Source organism: Equus asinus, chromosome 11 (genome assembly GCF_041296235.1).
Source record: "Equus asinus isolate D_3611 breed Donkey chromosome 11, EquAss-T2T_v2, whole genome shotgun sequence".
NCBI classification, from domain to species: domain Eukaryota; kingdom Metazoa; phylum Chordata; class Mammalia; order Perissodactyla; family Equidae; genus Equus; species Equus asinus.
In genome coordinates this window covers 3779062-3799669 of record NC_091800.1, presented here as the reverse complement: position 1 = coordinate 3799669, position 20608 = coordinate 3779062, and the positions used below count along the sequence as shown (strand labels likewise).

General features: G+C 42.8%; 1 protein-coding gene across 2 annotated transcripts in view; it reads left to right on the top strand.

Moving 5' to 3' along the window:
• Positions 1-20608, top strand: part of CRYL1 (crystallin lambda 1) — a 141995-nt gene that overhangs the window by 16717 nt on the left and 104670 nt on the right. The window contains exon 1 of one of the 2 annotated variants that reach the window (XM_014837169.3): positions 7692-7891. The exons of the other annotated variant lie outside the window; for it this stretch is intronic. Within the exon in view, the coding sequence (XP_014692655.1) occupies positions 7851-7891 (41 nt within the window). The 5' untranslated portion in view covers positions 7692-7850. Of the gene's footprint in view, positions 1-7691; positions 7892-20608 lie in introns of those variants that run through there. 2 annotated transcript variants of the gene reach the window in all.

Here is a 20608-nt window from a genome sequence, read left to right as displayed (position 1 = left end):
TCAGCACCTCTACAGCCTCCCACTGGACAGTCAGTATCTCATTACCTCTTTTTAGTTACTCAATAGTAACCACCGTTCTCTGAAATTATCTTATCCATTTACCTATTTCTTGCCAACTTCCAAATATAAGCTCTATGGGAGCAGGGCCTTGTCAATCTATTCCTTCTCTCCTAGCAAAGTGTTTAGCCTAAGGTGGGGGCGCAGTGTAAGTATTTGTTGGCTGAATGAATGAATATACAGATAGAACCACCTCACAACCTCTGTATTATTGAGTTCCAAGATTTCTTTGTGCAGTTTGAACACAAGCTTTCAACCTAATATGTGTTTTGCCGATGGTTTCTCCCAGTGTGTGGCTGGTATTTTCGTTTTTCTTAACAGTGTCTTTTGAAGAGCAGAAGTTTATAGTTTTGATGAAGTCTAATTCGTCAATTTTTGCTTTTATGAATTCATTTCTGTGTCTTATCTAAAAAACCTTTCCCTAATCAAAGGTCACAAAGGTGGTCTTTCTTCTGTTTTCTTATTCTATAAGTTTCATTGTTTTAGCTCTTATACATATGTCTAAGATTGATTTCAAGTTAATTTTTATATATGGTATGAAGTAAATTTTTTTTTGCATATGAATGTCTAGTTGTTCCAGCACTGTCTTTCAAAAAGGCTATCCTTTCTTCTTTGAATTACTTTGGCATCTTTATCAAAATCAATTGACATATATGCATGGGTCTATTTCTGGATTCTCTCTCCTGCCATACTGTCTTAATAACTGTAACTTTAGAGTAAATCTTCCAAATTCTGGGTCATTAGCATTTCCACATATAAAGTTTAAAATCAACATTTTAATTTCTATAAATAAAAACCTTATAACGGGGCCAGCTCAGTGGCATAGCAGTTGAATTCGTGTGTTCACTGTTTCACACCCCGGGCACAGACCTACGTACCGCTTATCAACCCATGCTGTGGCAGGCATCCCTTATAGTGGAGGAAGATGGGCATGGATATTAGCTCAGGGCCAATCTTCCTCAGCAAAAAAGAGGATGATTGGCAGCAGATGTTAGCTCAGGGCTAGTCTTCCTCAAAAAAGAAAGAAAAGTAAAAAAAAACACCTTATGAAAATTTGTTCAAGAATGCATTGACTCTATAGATCATTTTGAGGAGAACTGAAATCTTAATATTGAGTTTTTTGTTCTATGATGATTATATCTCTCCATTTGTTTACAACTTCTTTAATTTCTTTCAGCAAAGTTCTATAGATTTTGGATAGGTATTAGCTAAATTTTGTTAAATTTATTCATAAGCATTTAATGTTTCCTATGCTATTGTAAATTACATTGTTTTTAAATTTTGATTTCTAATTGTTCGTTGCTCTTAAGTATAATTACAATTGATTTTGGGGTATTGACTTTGTATCTACAAATGTGTTAAACTCATTTATGAGTTCTATTAGGTTTTCTAAAGATTTCCTAGCAGTTCCTAAGTATACAACCATGTCATCTGCAATTAAACAGTTTTATCTCTTCCTATTCAATCTTTATGCTATTTATTTCTTTTTCTTGCATTATTGTATTGGATAGAACTTTTAATACGATGATGAAAAGAAATGGTGAAAGTGAATATTCTTGCTTTATTCCCAATATTGAGGGACAGCATCCAGTCTTTCACTATTAAGAATGATACTAGCTATAGGTTTTCTGTAGATGCTCTTTATTAGGTTGAGGAAGTCCCCTTTCAATCCTCATTTTTTATAGTTCATTTCACATATGGACAACGAATTTTGACAGATGCTTGTTCTACAACTATTGAAATGATCATACTTTTTTCTTTTTAAGTCTGTTTATATGGCGAATTACATTTTGAATGTTTGGACAAACTTATGTTCCTAAGATAAACTTCACTTGGTTATGATGTTTTACCCTTTACCCTTTATATATATTGCTAGACTTAATCTGCTAATTTATTTATTTATTTCTTGAGGAAGATTGGCCCTGAGCTAACACTCATGCCCATCGTCCTCTACTGTATATGTGTGACGCCTGCCACAGCACATCTAGATAAGTAGTGTGGACCTCTAAGTCCATGTCCAGGATCTAAACCAGTGAACCCAGGGCTCTGAAGTGGAGTGCAAAAACTTAACTGTTATGCCACTGGACCAGCACCAATCTACTAATATTTTTAAAAGAATGTTTGCATTGTGTTCACGAGGGATATCTGTAGTTTTCTTTTCTTTTACTGTTTTTGTCAGGTTTTGATATCAGGGTAATGCTGGCCTCATAAAATAAGTTGGAAATGTTTCCCCCTCTTATACTTTCTAGAAGAGTTTGCGTACAGTTGGTGTTATTTAATCTTTAAATTCTTGGGAGAATTTACCCTTGAAGACATCTGAGCCTAGAGTTTTCTTTAGGGGAGGTCCTAAACTCCAGATTGAATTTCTCTCCTAGAGGTTATCTGCTTCTTCTGGAGCGAGGCTTGGTTGTTTGCTTCCTTCAAGGAATTTGTCCATTTCAAAAAAAAAAAGTCATATTTATTGACATAAAATTGTTCACAAATTTCTCATATTATCCTTTTATTTTCTGTAGGATCTGTAATGATGTACCTGTTTTCATTCCTGATATTGGCAATTTCTGTATTCTCTTGCTCTCCCTGTCCAATGTGGCTAAGAATTTATCTATTTTATCAATCTTTTCAAAGAACCAGCTTTTGGTTTCATTGGTTTTCTCTATTACTAACTTCCTCTATTGTTATTCAGTTTTCCATTTCATAGATTTCTATACTTTTCTATCTGATAACTTTGAGATTTATTTACTTTTCCTTTTCCAGTTTCTTAAGATGAAAGTTTCGATCATAGATTTGAGATCTTATTTAAAAATTTACATACAATTCTAAGAGTTTTGCCAAATGCATAGAGTAACTATGCACCATAATCAAGATACAAAATGGTTATATCTCCCCCACATTTTGTATTATCTCTCTTTTTTTTCCTTGAGGAAGATTCACCCTGAGCTAACATCTGTGCCAATCTTCCTCTATTTTGTATGTGGGTCACCACCACAGCATGGCTGCTGACAAGTGGTGTAGGTCTGTGCCCAGGAACCAAACCTGGGCTGCCAAAGAGGAGTGCACTGAAATTAACCACTAGGCCACAGGGCCAGCCCCCTTGTATTCTCTCTTGCTGTTCCTTTGTATTCAACCCCTCACCAAACCCCCAACTCTTGGCAACTGCTGATCTGTTCTATACCCCAATCATTTTGCCATTTACAGAATTTCATATAAATGGAATTATATAGTATATATTCTTTCAAGTCTGGCTTCTATCATCTAGCATACTTCATTTGGATTCATCCATATTGAGTGCTTCAGTAGTTCGTTCTTTCTTATTGCAGAGTTCATTCCGTTTATTGTCTGTTCTATGGATGTACCACAGATTGGTTTTCCATTTGCTGGTTGTTGGGTTGTTTCCAATCTTGGGAATGTGAGCAAGCAGACATAAACATTTACCTACAGGTTTTTAGTGTGAACTTAGTTTTCATTTGGTGTGAACTAAGTTTTCATTTCATTTGGGTAAACACTTCAGAACAGAAATTCTGGCATTTTGTGGAAGCTGATAGAAATTCTATATAGGAATTTACATACATCTTTATATATGTTTAAGGAATATTTATAGGAATTTACATATACTATATTTACGTTTAAGTTTATAACAAACAGTCAAACTGTTTTCCAAAGGGACTATACTATTTTGCATTCCCACTAGCAATGTGTGAGAGTTTCAGTTGCTCCATACCCATGCTAACACCTGGAATTGTCAGGGTTTTTAAAAAAATTTTAACCATGCTATTAGATATGTGATGATATCTCGTTATGGATTTGATTAGCATTTCCCTAATGACTAGGATGTTTGCATCTTTTCATATGCTTATTTTCTAGTCATATATCTTCTTTAAGAAATGTCTGTTTAAATCTTTTGGCCATTTTTAAAAAGTTGGGTAAAGTATATAGAATATAAAATGTATCATTTTAACCACTTTTGAGTGTACATTCAGTAGTACATTCATACTGTTGTGCAACCAATCTCTAGAACTCTTTTCATCTTGCACAACTGAAACTTTATTTCCATCAAACAACAAAAAAGTTTAAAAGCAAAAATTTTTTTACTGTGGTAAAATATACGTAACATAAAATTTACCCCACCATTTTAAAGTGTACATTTCTGTAGCATTAAGTACACTCACATTGTTGTGCAACCATCACTGCCATCTGTCTCCAAAACTTTTTCATTTTTCCAAACTGAAACTTCATACCCATTAAACCACAGTTCTCCATTCCCCACCTCCCCTCAGCCCCTGGTACCCACCATTCTACCTTCTGTCTCTAGGAATTAGTCTACTCTAGGTATCTCATATAAGTGGAATCATACAACATTTGTTCTTTTCTGACTGACATTTCACTTAGCATAATGGCTTCAAGGTTCATCCATTTTGTAGTATGTGTCAGAATTTTCTTCCATTTTAAGGCTGAACAATATTCCATCATGTGTAGATACCACATTTTGTTCACCCATTGATCTGTTGATGGACACTTGAATTACTTCCACTTTTGGCTGTGGTGAATAATACTGCTATGAACATGGGTGTACAAATATGTCTTTAAGACCTACTTTCAATCCTTTTGTGAATATACCCAGAAGTGGGATTGCTGGATCATATGATAATTCTATTTTTAAGTTTTTGAGGAACTGCCACACTGTTTTCTATAGTGGCTGCACCATTTTACATTCCCACCAGCAATGCATAAGGATTTCAATTTCTTCAGTCCTCACCAATACTTGCTATTTTCTTTTTTTTGTTATAGTAGCCATTTTAATGGGTGTGAGGTGGTATCTCATCATGCTTTTGGATTGAACTTTCCTAATGATTAGTGATATTGAGCAAGTTTTCATATGTTTGTTGGCCATTTGTATATCTTCTTTGAAGAAATGTCTAAATGTCTTGCCCATTTTTTACTTGGCTTCTTTGTTTTAGTTTTGCATATTTTTATACTGTTTTTAAAAATTATTGAGTTTGAGAATTCTTAATATATTTTGTAAACAAGTCCTGTAACAGAGTTGTAATTTGTAAATATTTTCCCCCAGTTTGTGGCTTATCTTTTCATTCTCTTAAGATTGTCTTTGAGGGGCTGGCCCAGCTGTGTAGTGGTTAAGTTCACATGCTCCGCTTTGGTGGCCTGGGATATGTGGGTTTAGATCCCAGGCGTGGACCCATGCGCTGCTCATCAAGCTATGCTGTGGTGGCATCCTATGTACAAAACAGAGGAAGACTGGCAATGGATGTTAGCTCAGGGCCAATCTTCCTCACCAAAAAAAAAAAAAAAAAAAGATTGTCTTTGAAAACCTATAAGTTCTTAATTTTGATGAAGTCTAATTTATCAACTTTTTCTTTTGCATTTTAAGCTTTTGGTGTCACATCTAAGAAATCTTTGCCCAACTCAAGGTCACAAAGATTTCTGCTATGTTTTCTTTTAGATGTTCTATGGTTTTAAGTTTTGCACTTAGGTCTATGATACATTTTGAGTTACTTTTTGTATATGATAAGAGGCTACCATTATTATTAACTGTGCATATCCAACTGTTCCAGCACCATTTGTTGGGAAGACTGTCCTTTTTCCATTGAATTGCCTTTATACCTTTGCTGAAAATCAGTAGACTGTGTATATTTATGGACTCAGGGATCACAATCCTTGGCTCCCTCTTTTCCAATATCTGAGACCATTTTTTACTCTATTTTGGGGGGTCTTCTATTTGTTTAAGGCAGGAACTTAAGTTTGATCCTGTTACTCCATCTTGGCAAGAAGCAGAAATTCCCTGTACCATAATCCTTAAAACTGTTTCTTATTGATAGATATTCATTGTGTTTTCAACATTTTTCTATTTTAATATTGCATTAATATCCTATCTAATATTTCAATTTTTTCTATTCTACTTCTATGCTGAAATAAACAACTTTGTCTACCTTTGTGTCCACTTGTGAGTATTTCTGTACAGCACATCTCTAGGATTGGAATTGCAAAGCCAACAGGCAGATACACATTACATTTTGACACGTCAAGAACTGTGAGGGGTTTGAGATTTTCACCTTATTGCATACTAACAGGTTAGCTTGCCACAGTTTTGTGGAAGCTGACAGAAGACATGAGACTCCTGGCTTAGTGATAAAAGATTACTCACAGCAAAAGCAATAGCTAGCGTGTCAGCATATTTACACCAGTTGTTGCAGCCCAGTTCTCCCAGGGTTACACAGAGGGCCAGATGACCCTGGCATTTGCAATGGGCCAAGGGACCAGCACTTTTTTAGCAAAGAACAAACATTGTAGCTACCAGCAAACAAGCCAGTCCCCCTTCCACTCTTGGAGTGTGCAGTTACAGAGTTCTCTGTGCGTGCCTTGACCTGTGTGGCTGTCTGTGTGGGCAGCTACAGAAACTGCTCAGCATCAGGAGATGGACAAACTTTACAGTCTGGTACACGCAGCAAGAACGTGCAGGAACGCTCACGGCTCATGGCTGACTGCTCTCTCAACAATATCCTGTAACGTTTCTCTCCAGAAAGGCTGTGTCAATTTAAGCCTGCCTTCAACTGTGTAGGAAAGAGTCGTATGTCTGAAAGACTTCATTGCCAGTATGGGAATAGTATCAATCTTTGTAATTTTAGCTAATTTGATTGGTGAAAGATGACTTATCTTTGTGGTGTTACTTTTCATTTCTCTTCTCTTGAGTTGAGCATCTTTTCAAGCATTTGTTGATAATTTGTGAAATCGTTCTTTAAAGCTTACCCCCCTCTGACATTCCTCTTTCCATGCTCCTCACTCAGGGGAAAGTAAAGGAAGAGCTCCATGTGTCATCTGAGTCCGTCCGCGTCCGACATGTTTTCTGCTTGAGTATTGTCTCGTCGTCTTGAAGCGCATGACTGTAGCACTTCCCTTCAGTTTGTGCTGTGTGGACCCAGACTGTCGTCATGCGATGTATGATCCCCTTTCCTCTCTGTTTATTTGTTCTTGAGCTCCAAAAAGAGCCAGGAGTCGGGTACGGGGACATTTCCTTTTTCTTATACAGAAACCGACTGTGCCTCTCTAAGGAGGACGTAAAGTTCAAGAGGCTCTTCCCTCAGTCTCCTTAGCATAATATAGTGGAATTCAAGTAAGTCCTCCAGTTTCACGGATTGATACTTTCGGAGCTTTCCTTCTCTGCTGTCCCAAAGTTCCTGAGCCTCAATCTCATCTGTGGAAAAAGGCTGCAGGTATCTTTCTAGAAACGTATTGTGGGCGTAAACTCAGCAATAACCGTCCTTAGTTTCAAGGCCTGAGCTGGCCTGTATTGAAGAGGTGCTGATATCTTCAAAAGGGAAATTCTGGTGACAGCGAGAGCGGTGGGCCGAGCCTTGCGCCCGCCTGGAGGGGCATCCTCCTATGTACGGTTTTTAGGGTGCACGGTTGAAAGCTGAAAAGGAAAAAAAGAATGACCGGACTCCGCAGCGGCCGGGCTTCGCGCTTCCCGCCCGGCGCCGCCTGGACCGTCTCTGCTCGCCGCCAGCTCCGCGCGCTCCTCCCACCCGTGGCGCCGCGGCGGCGGGGAGGCGGCTCCTCCCCCCCCGGCGCGCGCCCAATGGGGGCCGAGGCGGCGGGCCCGCCCCCGGCCCTGCCCGCAGCCTATCCGGGCCAGCGCGCCCGACGCGGCTCGAGGGGCGGCCAATGGGCGCGGGGGACGCCCGCCGGCGCGGGGACCCGGCTCAGCCCGAGGGCCCGAGGGCCGCCGCGCCGCAGCTCTCCGCGCTGGCACTGCAGTTCCTGGGCAGCCAGGCGCCGTGGCCATGGCGTCCTCAGCGGCCGGCGTGGTGGCCATCGTTGGCAGGTAAACAGCCCCGAGCCGCCGCACTCTTGCCACCGGCGCCAGGGGAGGCGTGGGGCCCGCGCGTCGAGCTTTGGGGTGGGCGCGCAGGTCGCTGTCACCTTCGGGAGAGGAAGCGGCGTGGCGGTGCGCCAGCCGCCGGCCCTCCGAGGGCTACCCTCGCCCTGGCACCCTCCACAGACCAGGGCAGACTGGGAAAAGCGCCTGTCGCGGCGTGGCTTTGCGGTTGAAGCACACTGTAGAGTGCTGTTTTGTTTCACTTCGTGTTGACCTACCAGCAGGTTCGGAGAGCCGGCCGCTCAGGCTGCGGTGGAAATGCGATTTATGGAATTAGTTGAAAGTTGCCAGACCTCCCAGCAAGTGCAAACAGATGTGCTGGGCAGTACGTATTAAGGAAATGAGATCTGGCAACCATTCTGCAGAACTGTCTTCCTTTTTTTGGTCACTTTTCTTTTTTGAGGAAGATGAGCCCTGAGCTAACATCTGCCGCCAGTCCTCCTGTTTTTGCTGAGCAGGACTGGCTCTGAGCTAACGTCCGTGCCCATCTTCCTCTACATGATAGGTGGGACTTGCGGCAGCAGGGGTAGATAAGTGGTGCTAGGCCCGGCCCGGCAAACCCCAGGCTGCTCAAACAAACGTGGAAACTTAACCGTTTTGCCACTGGGCCAGCGCATGCAGAACTGTATTGTTAACCATTTCCATTTTACGAGTGAGAAAACAGATTAAGCAGTTTACCCCAGGGCACAGTCAGTAGGTGACCGAGATGGGACTAGCCAGCAGGGAGGATCTGATGCACGCCCTCTACTAGGCTGCCTGCAGGGCGTGGGAGTGCGCCCTTCTTGAACCCAAGAGTGTAGCTGGGGGAGGGAATAGGGACACACAGGACATTCCTAATTCAGGGGAAAGGCCCAGTTTCCAGAGGGGAACTCTGGAGTCCAAACAACTTGCTGGGATGTGTCACTTTAGCAGCCTAAATTCCGTCCAAATTTTTCTGGTTTGTCCTCCCACCACCCCTTTCAAAACTCCTTCTGTTTTCATTAAAAAAAAAAAGGCATTTATGTGTACCTTTCCATTGGTAGCTATCATAGCAATCTAACGACATGTTCATACTTGCTATTGATAGAAGCACCTTTTTGGGGGTGGTTCTGTCCCTTTATGTCACTGAGGTGTTGATGAAAATAATCTATAACCAATCTATAAATGAAAATTTGGGTGAATTTATTCTGAGCCAAAATGTGAGGACCACGGTCCGGGGCCTTCCTTCTCTAAGGAGGGAAAGGCACCAAAGATGTGGGGTGTACAGAGTGGTTATATACCCTCAAAGAGGATGTTTCACGTATCATTGGAATGTCCCTTTTACATTAGTCATGAGACTGCTCTGTCGGCACAGCGATTGATGGACACAGCAGGCAGGTCTGCTGTCTGGGTGGACACAGTGGTGGATCTGTTGTCTCAAGCTGAGTGGTCACAGGTGAGCACAGCAATCAATTCCTAGCCTAGGGAGAGATGCTTATCCTTAAGGAGATGTCAATGTGGGGGACGTTGCATCTTTATCTTAAGGGCATTTTTTTCTTGTCTTTGTGACATAGCAGATGTTTAAAGCAGAGAGACAATGCGTGCTCAACGGCCACGTCAGGCCGTTTTGGAAAAACAAAGTCAGGTCGAATTAGGTTTACACCCAATGGCTTCCTGATATACTCCAATATATCCTGTTGCTTGCCATTTCTGTTTGTCAGAGGTGTTGGCCTGCGCCCCACTCCTCAGTTTACAGCCCTGTCTGGAGAGCAATTTCAATGTCAGGGTTTTGCCTTTAGAATCCACTGAAGGAAGGAATCATGATGCTCTTTTTCAGCTTTCGTTTGCTCTCAGAGCAGTGGAATGAACTGTGCTTTTGTCCTGTCCAGGCATGTGGGTGTGTATGGTTGCCCAGTGAAGGAATATAAAAATATATACAGTTGCCTCCCCTGTATGTGCGCGGGGCTACATTGCAAAATCCTCAGTGGAGGCCTGAAACAGGATAGCGCTGAACCCTCTATATAGTATGTTTTTTCTCATGTGTACATACCTATGATAAAATTTAACTTATAAATTATGCACGGTAAGAGATTAACAACAATAATAAAATAGAACAATTATAACAATATAGTGTAATAAAAGTTACCGTACATCTTAACCTCAGTATACAGTTTTTTTTCTTTCCTTAAGTCAAGAACTTTCACCTTTTCGCTTAAAGGAAGCACTTTATGGCTTCTCTTTGGCATATCTGAATTGCCAGCATCACTAGTCTTACACTTTGGGGCCGTTATTAAATAAAATAAGGGTGGCTTGAACACAAGCACTGCGATACCGGGACAGTCCTTGAGAAGGCTAGTAAGTGACTAAGGGGCGGATAGTGTATACAGTGGATATGCTGAGCAAGGGGTGGTTCACATCTCGGCTGGGATGGATTGGGACTGCCTGAGATTTCATCATGCTGCTCGGAATGGTTCATGATTTAAAACTTATGAATTGTTTATTTTTGGAATTTTCTATTTAATATTTTCGGATCTCAGTTGACCACGGGTCAGTGAAACCGCGGATGAGGAGGGACTGTGTGTGGAAGCGTACTTTGTACTGGGCATGGCGACTATGCTTGCCTTGCGTTATGTTATCCAGGGTCAAGGGCTAGAGTTTTGTATGTCTCCCACCATGCCTTGGGTGTTTTGCCTGACCTCATAAATGTTAAGTGAAGCTTTGAGTTGGCTGTACCCTTATCTGGCTCTGGTTCTTGTGGGAAGGAGCACAGTCTCTCAGGAAAGGAGCTGGCATTGGCGAGTCGGTTTCTTTCTGATTCCCTGTTGACAAGGAATTAGATGGAGCTGGCAGACTTTAATGACCACAGGAATTAGCATGGGATAGAAAGTCCTGTCCATCCCGACACTCTCAGCACCCCGGCAGACACCCATCTCTGCTTCTGGGGTGGTGCTGCTTCCATTCCTTTCGTCCCCCTCTCTCTCCTCTCCACCCTTCTTTCTCTCTTTCTCCTGGCCCCATAGGTGATTCCAAGGAACATCCATTTAAATTCGCTGAAACCTGGTTGAGTTTCATTCTTGGATTTGAACAGACCAAAAAATAACACATTTCAGTTTCAGGAACGTATTGGACCATTGTTTTTCCATCTTTTCGATTGCCAGACTCCTTCTTAAAAGTACTTGCTCTATTTAATTCTTTTCCCTTAATCTTTTCGTAAAGGCCACTCTTCCTCAGGGCCACTTAGTGTTCCTGTGAGCAACCTGTAGGGCGCACTGGTTGCTTCTTGAGTTGGCTCCAGCACTGCGTGTGGTCTGCCTGGGAAATGTCTGATAGCTTTGCCGGCAAATAACTGCATTGCCTCCTTAGATCCGGAGCGTGAGAACAGTCTTACTTCAACTTTTACCCGGTAAATAAGTAACTGTAGAATGGAAAGATAGTTTAAAAAGTCTCTAGAGTGGATTTATTCAAAGCTAAGTGTCATTAATGATAAAATTAGAATTGAACCCATTTACTTAACTTTTCTCCCCTGCTGCTTTGCTGCTGTCTAACAAAATAAATGTTCACTTGCAGCAGCCTTTTGAAGCACCAATTCAGATTTATGACTTTATACGCTTTAAAGCATAGCAGAATGGTCAGAATGGTGAAGGCCCATTTTATGGCCCCCAGGCAGCTAGGGGTTCAGAACGACTTACTGTGATGTCACAAGCTCTAAGGACAGGAAGCTAGTTGTATTTGGGCCTGAGGTAAAGTGGTACTGAGGACAGGAAGGCTGACGGAGACCAAGGCAGTGAGGCGGCGCACTGGGCTGTGCATCTGCCCTCCGCACTGGTGTGCTCCGCAGATTACCCCTGCACTTGCTTGCTTTTCCTCTCTCCCCTGCCTCTTTATTTTGCGTATTGCTGCAACCCTGATGTTATGATCTTTCAAGTCCAGTGCCTGTTACTGATTTATAATTTCCCTATTTTAGGTCTGATTTTCAGGAGAGGAAAGCTGATTGGCTGAGCTCCTCTATGCAGCCAGGCTGCAGACATCATGGGGGCTGGGAAGCCAATCGATGGCTGCTTTGCATCAGGTGTCCTCTTCAAGTCCTAGCCTCAGCGACTGCAGATTTGTGTGGGGGAAGGGATGCCAGGGGTTCCCATGGGTTTGCTTTCTGCTCATGGTCTTGCAGAGGAATATGGGCAATACAGACCATGAAACCTACACTAAAAACAAATGTTGTCTTTAATGCCTGTTTCGTGGGATATAACTATTTTCTTCCCAACATTTTGTTGTAAAAATTCTCAAACACACAGAAAAGTTGAAAATAGAGAAAAAAGATTACCCACATGCCACCTCTGTATTCAACAGTTATTAAAAATTTGCTACGGGGCTGGCCCCGTGGCCGAGTGGTTAGGTTCGCGCGCTCCGCTGCAGGCGGCCCAGTGTTTCGTTAGTTCGGATCCTGGGCGCGGACATGGCACTGCTCATCAGACCACGCTGAGGCAGCGTCCCACATGCCACAACTAGAAGAACCCACAACGAAGAATACACAACTATGTACCAGGGGGCTTTGGGGAGAAAAAGGAAAAAGTAAAATCTTTAATTAAAAAAAAAAAAAAATTTGCTATATTTGCTTCATCTGTATATAACTTATTTAGCCAATTCTGAATACTAGATGGTTAGTTTTTGCTAATATAAATTCTACTGTGAATGCATCTCTTTGTGCATTGTCCATATGAACCTCAGATAAATTCTAGAGGTAGAATTCCTGGGTGAAATGGTACAAACACTGACAGTTTTTTTTTTGAGGAAGATTAGTCCTGCCAATCCTCCTCTTTTCTCTGAGGAAGACTGGCCATGAGCTAACATCCACGCCCATCTTCCTCCACTTTATATGTGGGATGCCTACCACAGCATGGCTTGCCAGGCGGTGCCATGTCTGCACCTGGGATCCAAACTGGTGAACCCCAGGCCGCCAAAGCGGAATGTACGAACTTAACCGCTGTGCCACTGGGCTCGCCGCGGTCTCACACTTTTAAATACCATATCTGTGCAGTAAGGCCCAAATTCGTATCCTCAGACCAGAGCTTGCCCATGAATCTTAAGAGTTGTATCCAGTTGTTTACTAGATGTGCCAATTAGACATCTCAAACTTAAAGCATCCTGTATTGAACTCTGGATCTTCTCTCCCAAAATCTACTCCATTTAAAGTTTTCCCCATCAGAATTAATGACATGTCTTTCTTTCCTATTGCTGTCCAAAAGACACTTGGAGTCATCTTCAGTTCTTTTTCTCACACTCTACATGCAGCCCACCAGCAATTCTTGTTGGCTCTTCCTCAAAAATATTGTGTATTCAGAACTCAACTGACTACTTCTCATCACCACCTCTGCTTCCATTCCAGTTCAACCTACCGTCATATCTTGGAGTAGCCTCCTGACTCCTTACTGGTCTCCTTAATTCCATCTTTGCTTGTCTTTGGTATATTCTTTTTTATTTTTATTTAAAAGCATTTTGTGTGTGTGTGTGAGGAAGATTGGCCCTGAGCTAATATCTGTTGCCAATTTTCCTCGTTTTGCTTGAGGAAGATTGTCGCTGAGCTAACATCTGTGTCACTCTTCCTCTGTTTTATGTGGAATGCCACCACAGAGTGGCTTGATGAGCGGTGCTAGGATCTGAACCTGTGAACCCCAGGCCACCGAAGCAGAGCACGGGAACTCAATCACTATGCTAGTGGGCCAGTCCCCTGTTTTTGGTGTATTCTTTTTTTTTTTTTTAAAGATTTTATTTTTCCTTTTGCTCCCCAAAGCCCCCTGGTACATAGTTGTGTATTTTTAGTTGTGGGTCCTTCTAGTTGTGGTATGTGGGACGCCGCCTCAGCATGGCTCCATGAGTGGTGCCATGTCCCCACACACCAGGATTCGAACTGGCAAAACCCCTGGCTGCTGAAGCGGAGTGTGCAAACTTAACCACTTGGCCACAGGGCCGGCCCTGGTGTATTCTTAATAAACCAACTAGAACATTCATTTTAAAACTGAAATCAGATCACATCTTTCTTCTAAAACCTTGTGGCTACCCATCTCATTCAGAGTAAAAGCCAAAATGTCTATATGGCCTCTGAGGTGCCTCCCCTGCCCTCTCTGACCTCATGCCAACCATCCTCTTCCTCCATTCGAGCTGCACCAGCCTTGTTGATCTGGAACGTGCAACACTCTTTCATCTCGGGCTTTTCACCTACAGTTCCCTCTGCTGGGGACTCTCCTCTCCCAGGTATCCTCAGGGCTTGCCCCTCACCTCCTTCAACTCTTTACTAAAATGTCATCTTCCCAATGAGACAGTCTTTGGCGGTGATTTAAGATTTCTCTGCTTCCCAGTCCCCACTCCCCTACTTGCTGTCCCTCTCCCCTTCTCTGTCTTTCCCCCAGCACTTTTTACTTTTTAGTGTGCTATCTGCTTTACTTTTGTAGTTTATTGTCTTCCTGCCTGCTGTATGCTCCATGGGACAGGAATTTTTGTTTTGTTGCTGCTGCATCCCCAGTGCCTGGAACCATGCCTGGCACATAGTAGGGACTCTATTTCTTCAGTGAATGATTGTGGCCTTCATATTAACCCCATGGGAAGAAGGTTGTTGGCCGTCATCTAGTTTTTATCACTAGATAATGGAGCTTTCTTTGTTGCCAACAACTAACGTTTGTCAAGCCTCTGCAATGTGCCAGGGAGACAAAGGTGAGCAGGAGAGTTCCTGACACGTAGAGTTTGCCCGGTTGAACAAGCAAACAAGAGCAGATACGTACTGCTGATTAAGCATTGCTTTTTTTAAGCTTCACTGTACAAAATTCACTGTGTCTTTTATTCGTGTACTTAGATCTCAATGACTAAAGATCTAACAGTTTGCAGAAAACAAACGAGAAATGTAACCCCCCTAGCCCTAGCCCTCGAGATCCAGGTGTGTGTCATGTGCTTCCCTCCAGCTTCCCTCACACCCGAGTCCGTGCAGACTCGAGACTGGTGCCCGAGGGAGAGCTTTCCAGCCTTGGTCCCAGAGGAAAGACTGTCTTGAGAAGATAGAGCTTGGGTGGGCCAAGGTTACCTTTTGATATGCAGTCCCCAGGAGAACAAAGGGACAGGTGGCGAGGCTTGCAGACGCAGGGACCACTGGAGCTGAGATTGGAAGAATGTTAAAACATAAGGTGTCTTCTAGGCCCGTGAGGAAGCACCCAGTTGCTCTCTGGTGGGGTAGACAAGTCTTGCCCAAACTCAGAATCAGCCCTGCAGGATAATTTAGTGTTCATTTAAAATAATTTTTAAAAAAATTGCAGTAAGATGCCCGTGACAAATTTTGCCATCTTAACCATTTTTAAGTGTGCAGTTCAGTAGGGTTAAGTACATTCACATTGTTGTGCAACCAACCTCTAGAACTTTATCATCTTGCAAAACTGAAACTCTGTCCCCATTAAACAATTCCCCATTCCCCCCCCTCCCCTCAGCCCCTGGCAACCACCATTCTACTGTCTATCTCTGAATTTGACTACTCTAGGGACCTCATATAAATGGAATCATACCATATTTGCATTTTTGTGACTGATTTATTCCATGTAGCATAATGTCCTGAAAGTTTATCCCTGTTTTAGCATGCATCAGAATTTCCTTCCTTTTAAGCCTGAATAAGTTAGTGTTCATTTTTAAAAATGTAAGATGATGGGGCCGGCCTGGTGGCGCAGCAGTTAAGTGCACACGTTCTGCTTCGGTGGCCTGGGGTTGGATTCCGGTGTGGACATGGCACCGCTTGGCAAGCCATGCTGTGGTAGGCGTCCCACATATAAAGTAGAGGAAGACGGGCGTGGATGTTAGCTCTGGGCCAATCTTCCTCAGCAAAAAGAGGAGGATTGGCAGCAGTTAGCTCAGGGCTAACCTTCCTCAAGCAAATCAAAACAAAACAAAACGTAAGATGCTGAATGTAGATAGCTATTCTTTGCATCCAGAGTTGGGTTACTCAGAAGGCTGGGTAAATTCTCACTGGCCCAGCCACTAGTTCTGTCCCTGTGGAGAGTTATCCTTAGGGCCCCAAGAGGAGATATGTGGTAAACCCTTTGAGATTGGCCAGCTTGGAAGCTGGAGTTTGGAGTGGGAGACAGACAGGTTTGAAGAGGTTTTGTTGCATTTTACCCACGTGAACTACCTTCCTATAGCCACCTCCTCTGCAAAAATCCCTTGATAACCTGGGCCCCAGATGTGTTGTGAGAAGAGATGCCTTCCTCCCTCTCACCCCTGGCTGAACGCTCACGTACTAGTGTTACCTCCCAAGGGGGGCCGTCTGCCCCCTGCAAGACATGCTAGTAGTCAAGAGGCAAGGTGGTGGGAGAGAAAGGACTTTATTACAGCTTGCCAACAAGGGGGAAGATGGCTGACTAAGGTCCGAAAGAACCATCTTACAGAACAAAGACTACAGGCAAGTTATGTAGGGGGCTGGTCTCTGGGTGGGGGCCGACATCTGGTCTAGTTCCTGATAATCTTTTGTTTTACTGGATGTGCATCAGAGACCGGAGCAGGAGCAGCGCCCTCTACACTGACCTTTCAGTTGTCGTTGATGATGGTTTATCAGCATGGACTCTGCCCGGGGGTCGTCACATTCCCAAGGAACTTGAAAGAACAAAGTTATTGACTTATTGCAGCTGAGAGGGGCCATAGGATCTGCAGAGCATGCATACCCTGGAGAGTGCATATCCAGTTAGGTTAGTTAGTCAGAGATCATTCACAGTTATGATCGGTTTCTTTTCTACAGTGTGGCTTCCCTTATCTCTACCTTGTGCTGAGCTGGTATTGCTAGGCAAGTACCTTTTGGGAAAGAATTCTAATCATGCTTGTAGGTAACCCTCTACATTCCACCAAATATTCTGTTTGTTTCTTCTTTGCCGTTCTACTCAACCAAACTTGAGAACTTACTGAGTTATTGTTTACCTTTGTGTCGCAGAAGTTGGTTTTCAAAGCATGTTCACATACATTCATTTTTTAATAACAGATTTATTGAGATGTAATTCATATACCGTACAATTCACCCATTTAAAATGTGCAATTTAAGGGGCTGGCCCCGTGGTTTAGTGGTTAAGTTCGGCATGCTCCACTTTGGTGGCCCAGTTTTGTGGGTTTGGATCCCAGGTGTGGACCTGCTTCATTCATCAGCCATGCTGTGGCGGTGTCCAACATACAAAGTGGAGGGAGAATGGCACAGATGTTAGCTCAAGGCTCATCTTCCTCAAGCAAAAAAAGGAGGAAGATTGGCAACGGATGTTAGCTCAGGGCTAATCTTCCTTAGTGAAAAAATAAAATAAAATGTACAATTTAGTGGTTTTTAGTATATTCACAGAGTTGTACAGCCATCACCACAATATATTTTAGAATATTCTTACCAGCCCGAAAAGAAACCTTGAACCCATTATCTAACCACTCCTGTCTTTCTTCCCCTAGCCCTGGGCGATGACAAATCTACTTTCTGTCTCCATAGATTTGCCTATTCTGGACACTTTACGTAAATACTGTATGTAAACCTTTCTGACTGGCTCTCATCCATGTAGCATGTATCAGTACTTCATTCCTTTTTATGGCTGAATAACTCTGTTGTGTGGGTATACCACATTTTATTTATTCATTAGTTGATGGACTTTTGGATTGTTTCCATTTAGTTGTTATGAATAATGTTGATATAAACTTTTTTTTTTTAAAGATTTTATTTTTCCTTTTTCTCCCAAAGCCCCCCAGTACATAGTTGTGTATTTTTAGTTGTGGGTCCTTCTAGTTGTGGCATGTGGGATGCTGCCTCAACATGGCTTGATGAGCGGTGCCATGTCCGCGCCCAGGATTTGAACTGGTGAAACCCTGGGCTGCCGAAGCAGAGTGTGCGAACTTAAGTGCTTGGCCGCGGGGCCGGCCCCTGATATAAACATTTATGTAGAAGTTTTTTTTCTGACATTTGTTTTCATTCCTGTTGGGTACATACCTAGGAGTGGAATTGCTATTATACATTCTTGTTTTCTTTTTTTTTGGTGAGGAAGACGAACCCTGAGCTAACATCTGTGCCAGTCTTCTTCTCTTTTATATGTGGGACACCATCACAGCATGACTTGATAAGCCGTGTGTAGGTCTGTGCCTGGGATCTGAACTCATGAACCCTGGGCCGCCAAAGTGGAGTGCAAACTTAACTACTGTGTCATTGGGCTGGCCCCTACATTCATTTTTTAAAAAATAGCCTCTATTTTTGACAGTTCTTTTTTTTTGAGGAAGATTAGCCCTGAGCTAACTACTGCCAATCCTCCTCTTTTTGCTGAGGAAGACTGGTCCTGAGCTAACATCCATGCCCATCTTCCTCTACTTTATACGTGGGACACCTACCACAGCATGGTGTGCCAAGCGATGCCATGTCCACACCCGGGATCCAAACCAGTGAACCCCAAGCTGCTGAGAAGCAGAACATGTGAAATTAACCACTGCACTACTGGGCCAGCCCCTATTTTTGATGGTTTTGAGGAGTACTGGCCAGGTCATTTGTAGAACGTTCCTTTGTTGGGATTTGTGTGGTGTTTTTCTCACTATTAGACTGGGCGATGGGTGTTTGGGAGGAAGACCCAGAGGTGAAGTACCCTTCTTCTCACATCATATCAAGGGTACATATGCTCAACATTCTTTATCACAGTTGACATTAACATCGTTCACCTGGCTGAGGTAATGTTTGTCGGTTTTCTCTGCTGTAAAGTTAGGCTAGTTTTCCCCCTTTTCCATACGGTACTCTTTGGAAGGAAGTCACTATGCACAGCTCATGCTTCCAGGGTGGGGAGTTCGGTTACAAGGCCCTGAGGGCAGAGTATTGTAGGGGAGGTGGACATTTCCTCTCCCCAAATGGGGGTTTGTCTGGCTGGAGAACGAATTAAATTCACATGAGACAGAATAGCAAGAGAAAATTAAACAAAGCTTTATGAGGAACCATGGCCCGGGGCCTTTCTTCCCAAAGGAAGAAAGGGCACCGAAGAAGTGGGGTGCACAGAGTGGTTATATAGCCCCCAAACGGGGTGTTTCACATATGATTGAAAAGTCCCTTTTACAATAGTCACGAGGCTGCTCTGTCAGCACAGCGCTTGATGGAAACGACAGATAGGTCTGCTGTCCCAGTGAACGCCGCGGGGTGGCAGGTGTATTGCCTCAGGCTGGGGGGGGTCACTGATGAGCGCTGCAATCGGTTCCCAGCCTAAGGAAAGATGCTTAATCCTTAAGAAATGCCAACATTGGGAGGGGGAGGGAAGTCAGTTACAGGAGGTTACCAGACAGGCACAATAAAATGCAGATTTTAAGTCCTTGCCTTTGGTATTGATTAAGAGTTTTTAGAGAGAAGGTCATCTCTTTTCTTCTTCCTGGTACAGAGAGGGAGGCACCTTTTACAGATAGAGATTCACCTTACAAACGTAAATGTGTCCTAACAAAGGGCAATTTCCATTCCTCAGAGCCTCCTTGCCTGTCCCAGTTTATCAAAAGCAATCAGCCTCAAATAATCCTGATGCCAAAGAGACATATCTTGGGGTGGCCAATTTCAGGTCTCCATAGTATCTACACAAATTGTCTGGAATTCTTCTGCAAGGGAGATTTGGCTTCTCTCCCATTTGTTTATTTCTTTACTCTATTTATTTATGTCAGTATGGACTCGGATATTTATTTTATACTTTGGGTTATAATCTAGTGTGACTTTACTTTTTTGCTGACTTGCTCCAGCTGTGGCCATTGGGAGCTCTTTCAGTTAGCTCCTGTATCCGTTTGATATGCCTCATCAATAGAGGTTTTTTTCCTTTGGAGCACTTCCTTGCTTTCTGGACTACAAGTATCTCCAGGTCCAGCTTGTGTATTTCCTGGCTCAGGCCTAGAGTCAACCATTTCTCTGAGGAGCCTTGCTTCCTTTTACTGGAGAATGGTATTAGAAACCAAGTTTTGGGCTCTAGATGTGCTCCCTACATTTATTTTAACCTTTTGAACAGCTCTGTATGAGTTCTCCATGTCTTTTTTATCTTTTCCTTTTCCAATAAATAAAATAAATAATAAATCAATAAAATAAAATAAATCTGAAGCAGTGTGCAGAATGTAGTGGTAAGGACTCAAGAGTCAGTCTGTTTGGGTTCATCTCAGAGCTCCAGCACTTACAGCATGTGTAGTCTTAACCCTCTGTGCCTCAATTTTCCCATGTATAAAATGGAAATAATAATACACCTCCTTTGTAGGTTTGTTGTAACGATTAATAGAGGTAAGACACATGAAATGTTTAATGTTGCCTGGCACTGAATACATGCTGAAATGCTGGTGGTGGTAGCAGTAATTATTTATTTGAAGAGGACAGGGAAAATAACTGTTCTTCAAGTTAAGTGACTTGCCTAAGACAGTAGTCAAATGGAGGTTCCCATAGAGGTCCTTCACCTCCATGACACCCTGCCACCTCCCTACTGTTAATTTTTTGTTGCAGTGTGCGAGTGTATATTAGCTACCTGGTGTCTAGTGGGGCTCCATTCAGAATATTAACACTGGCACTAGAGTCGGGGACTCGGGAGCTCCTGTATGGAAACAGATAACATTTTAAATAAATATAGCTATCAAAATGTGTAATTTTAAGATACTAAATATTTTAAGACTAGAATGGTGTATAATTTTAAATATTTCATTCTGGGTTAGGAATGAAAAACTGTTCTATTATTAACT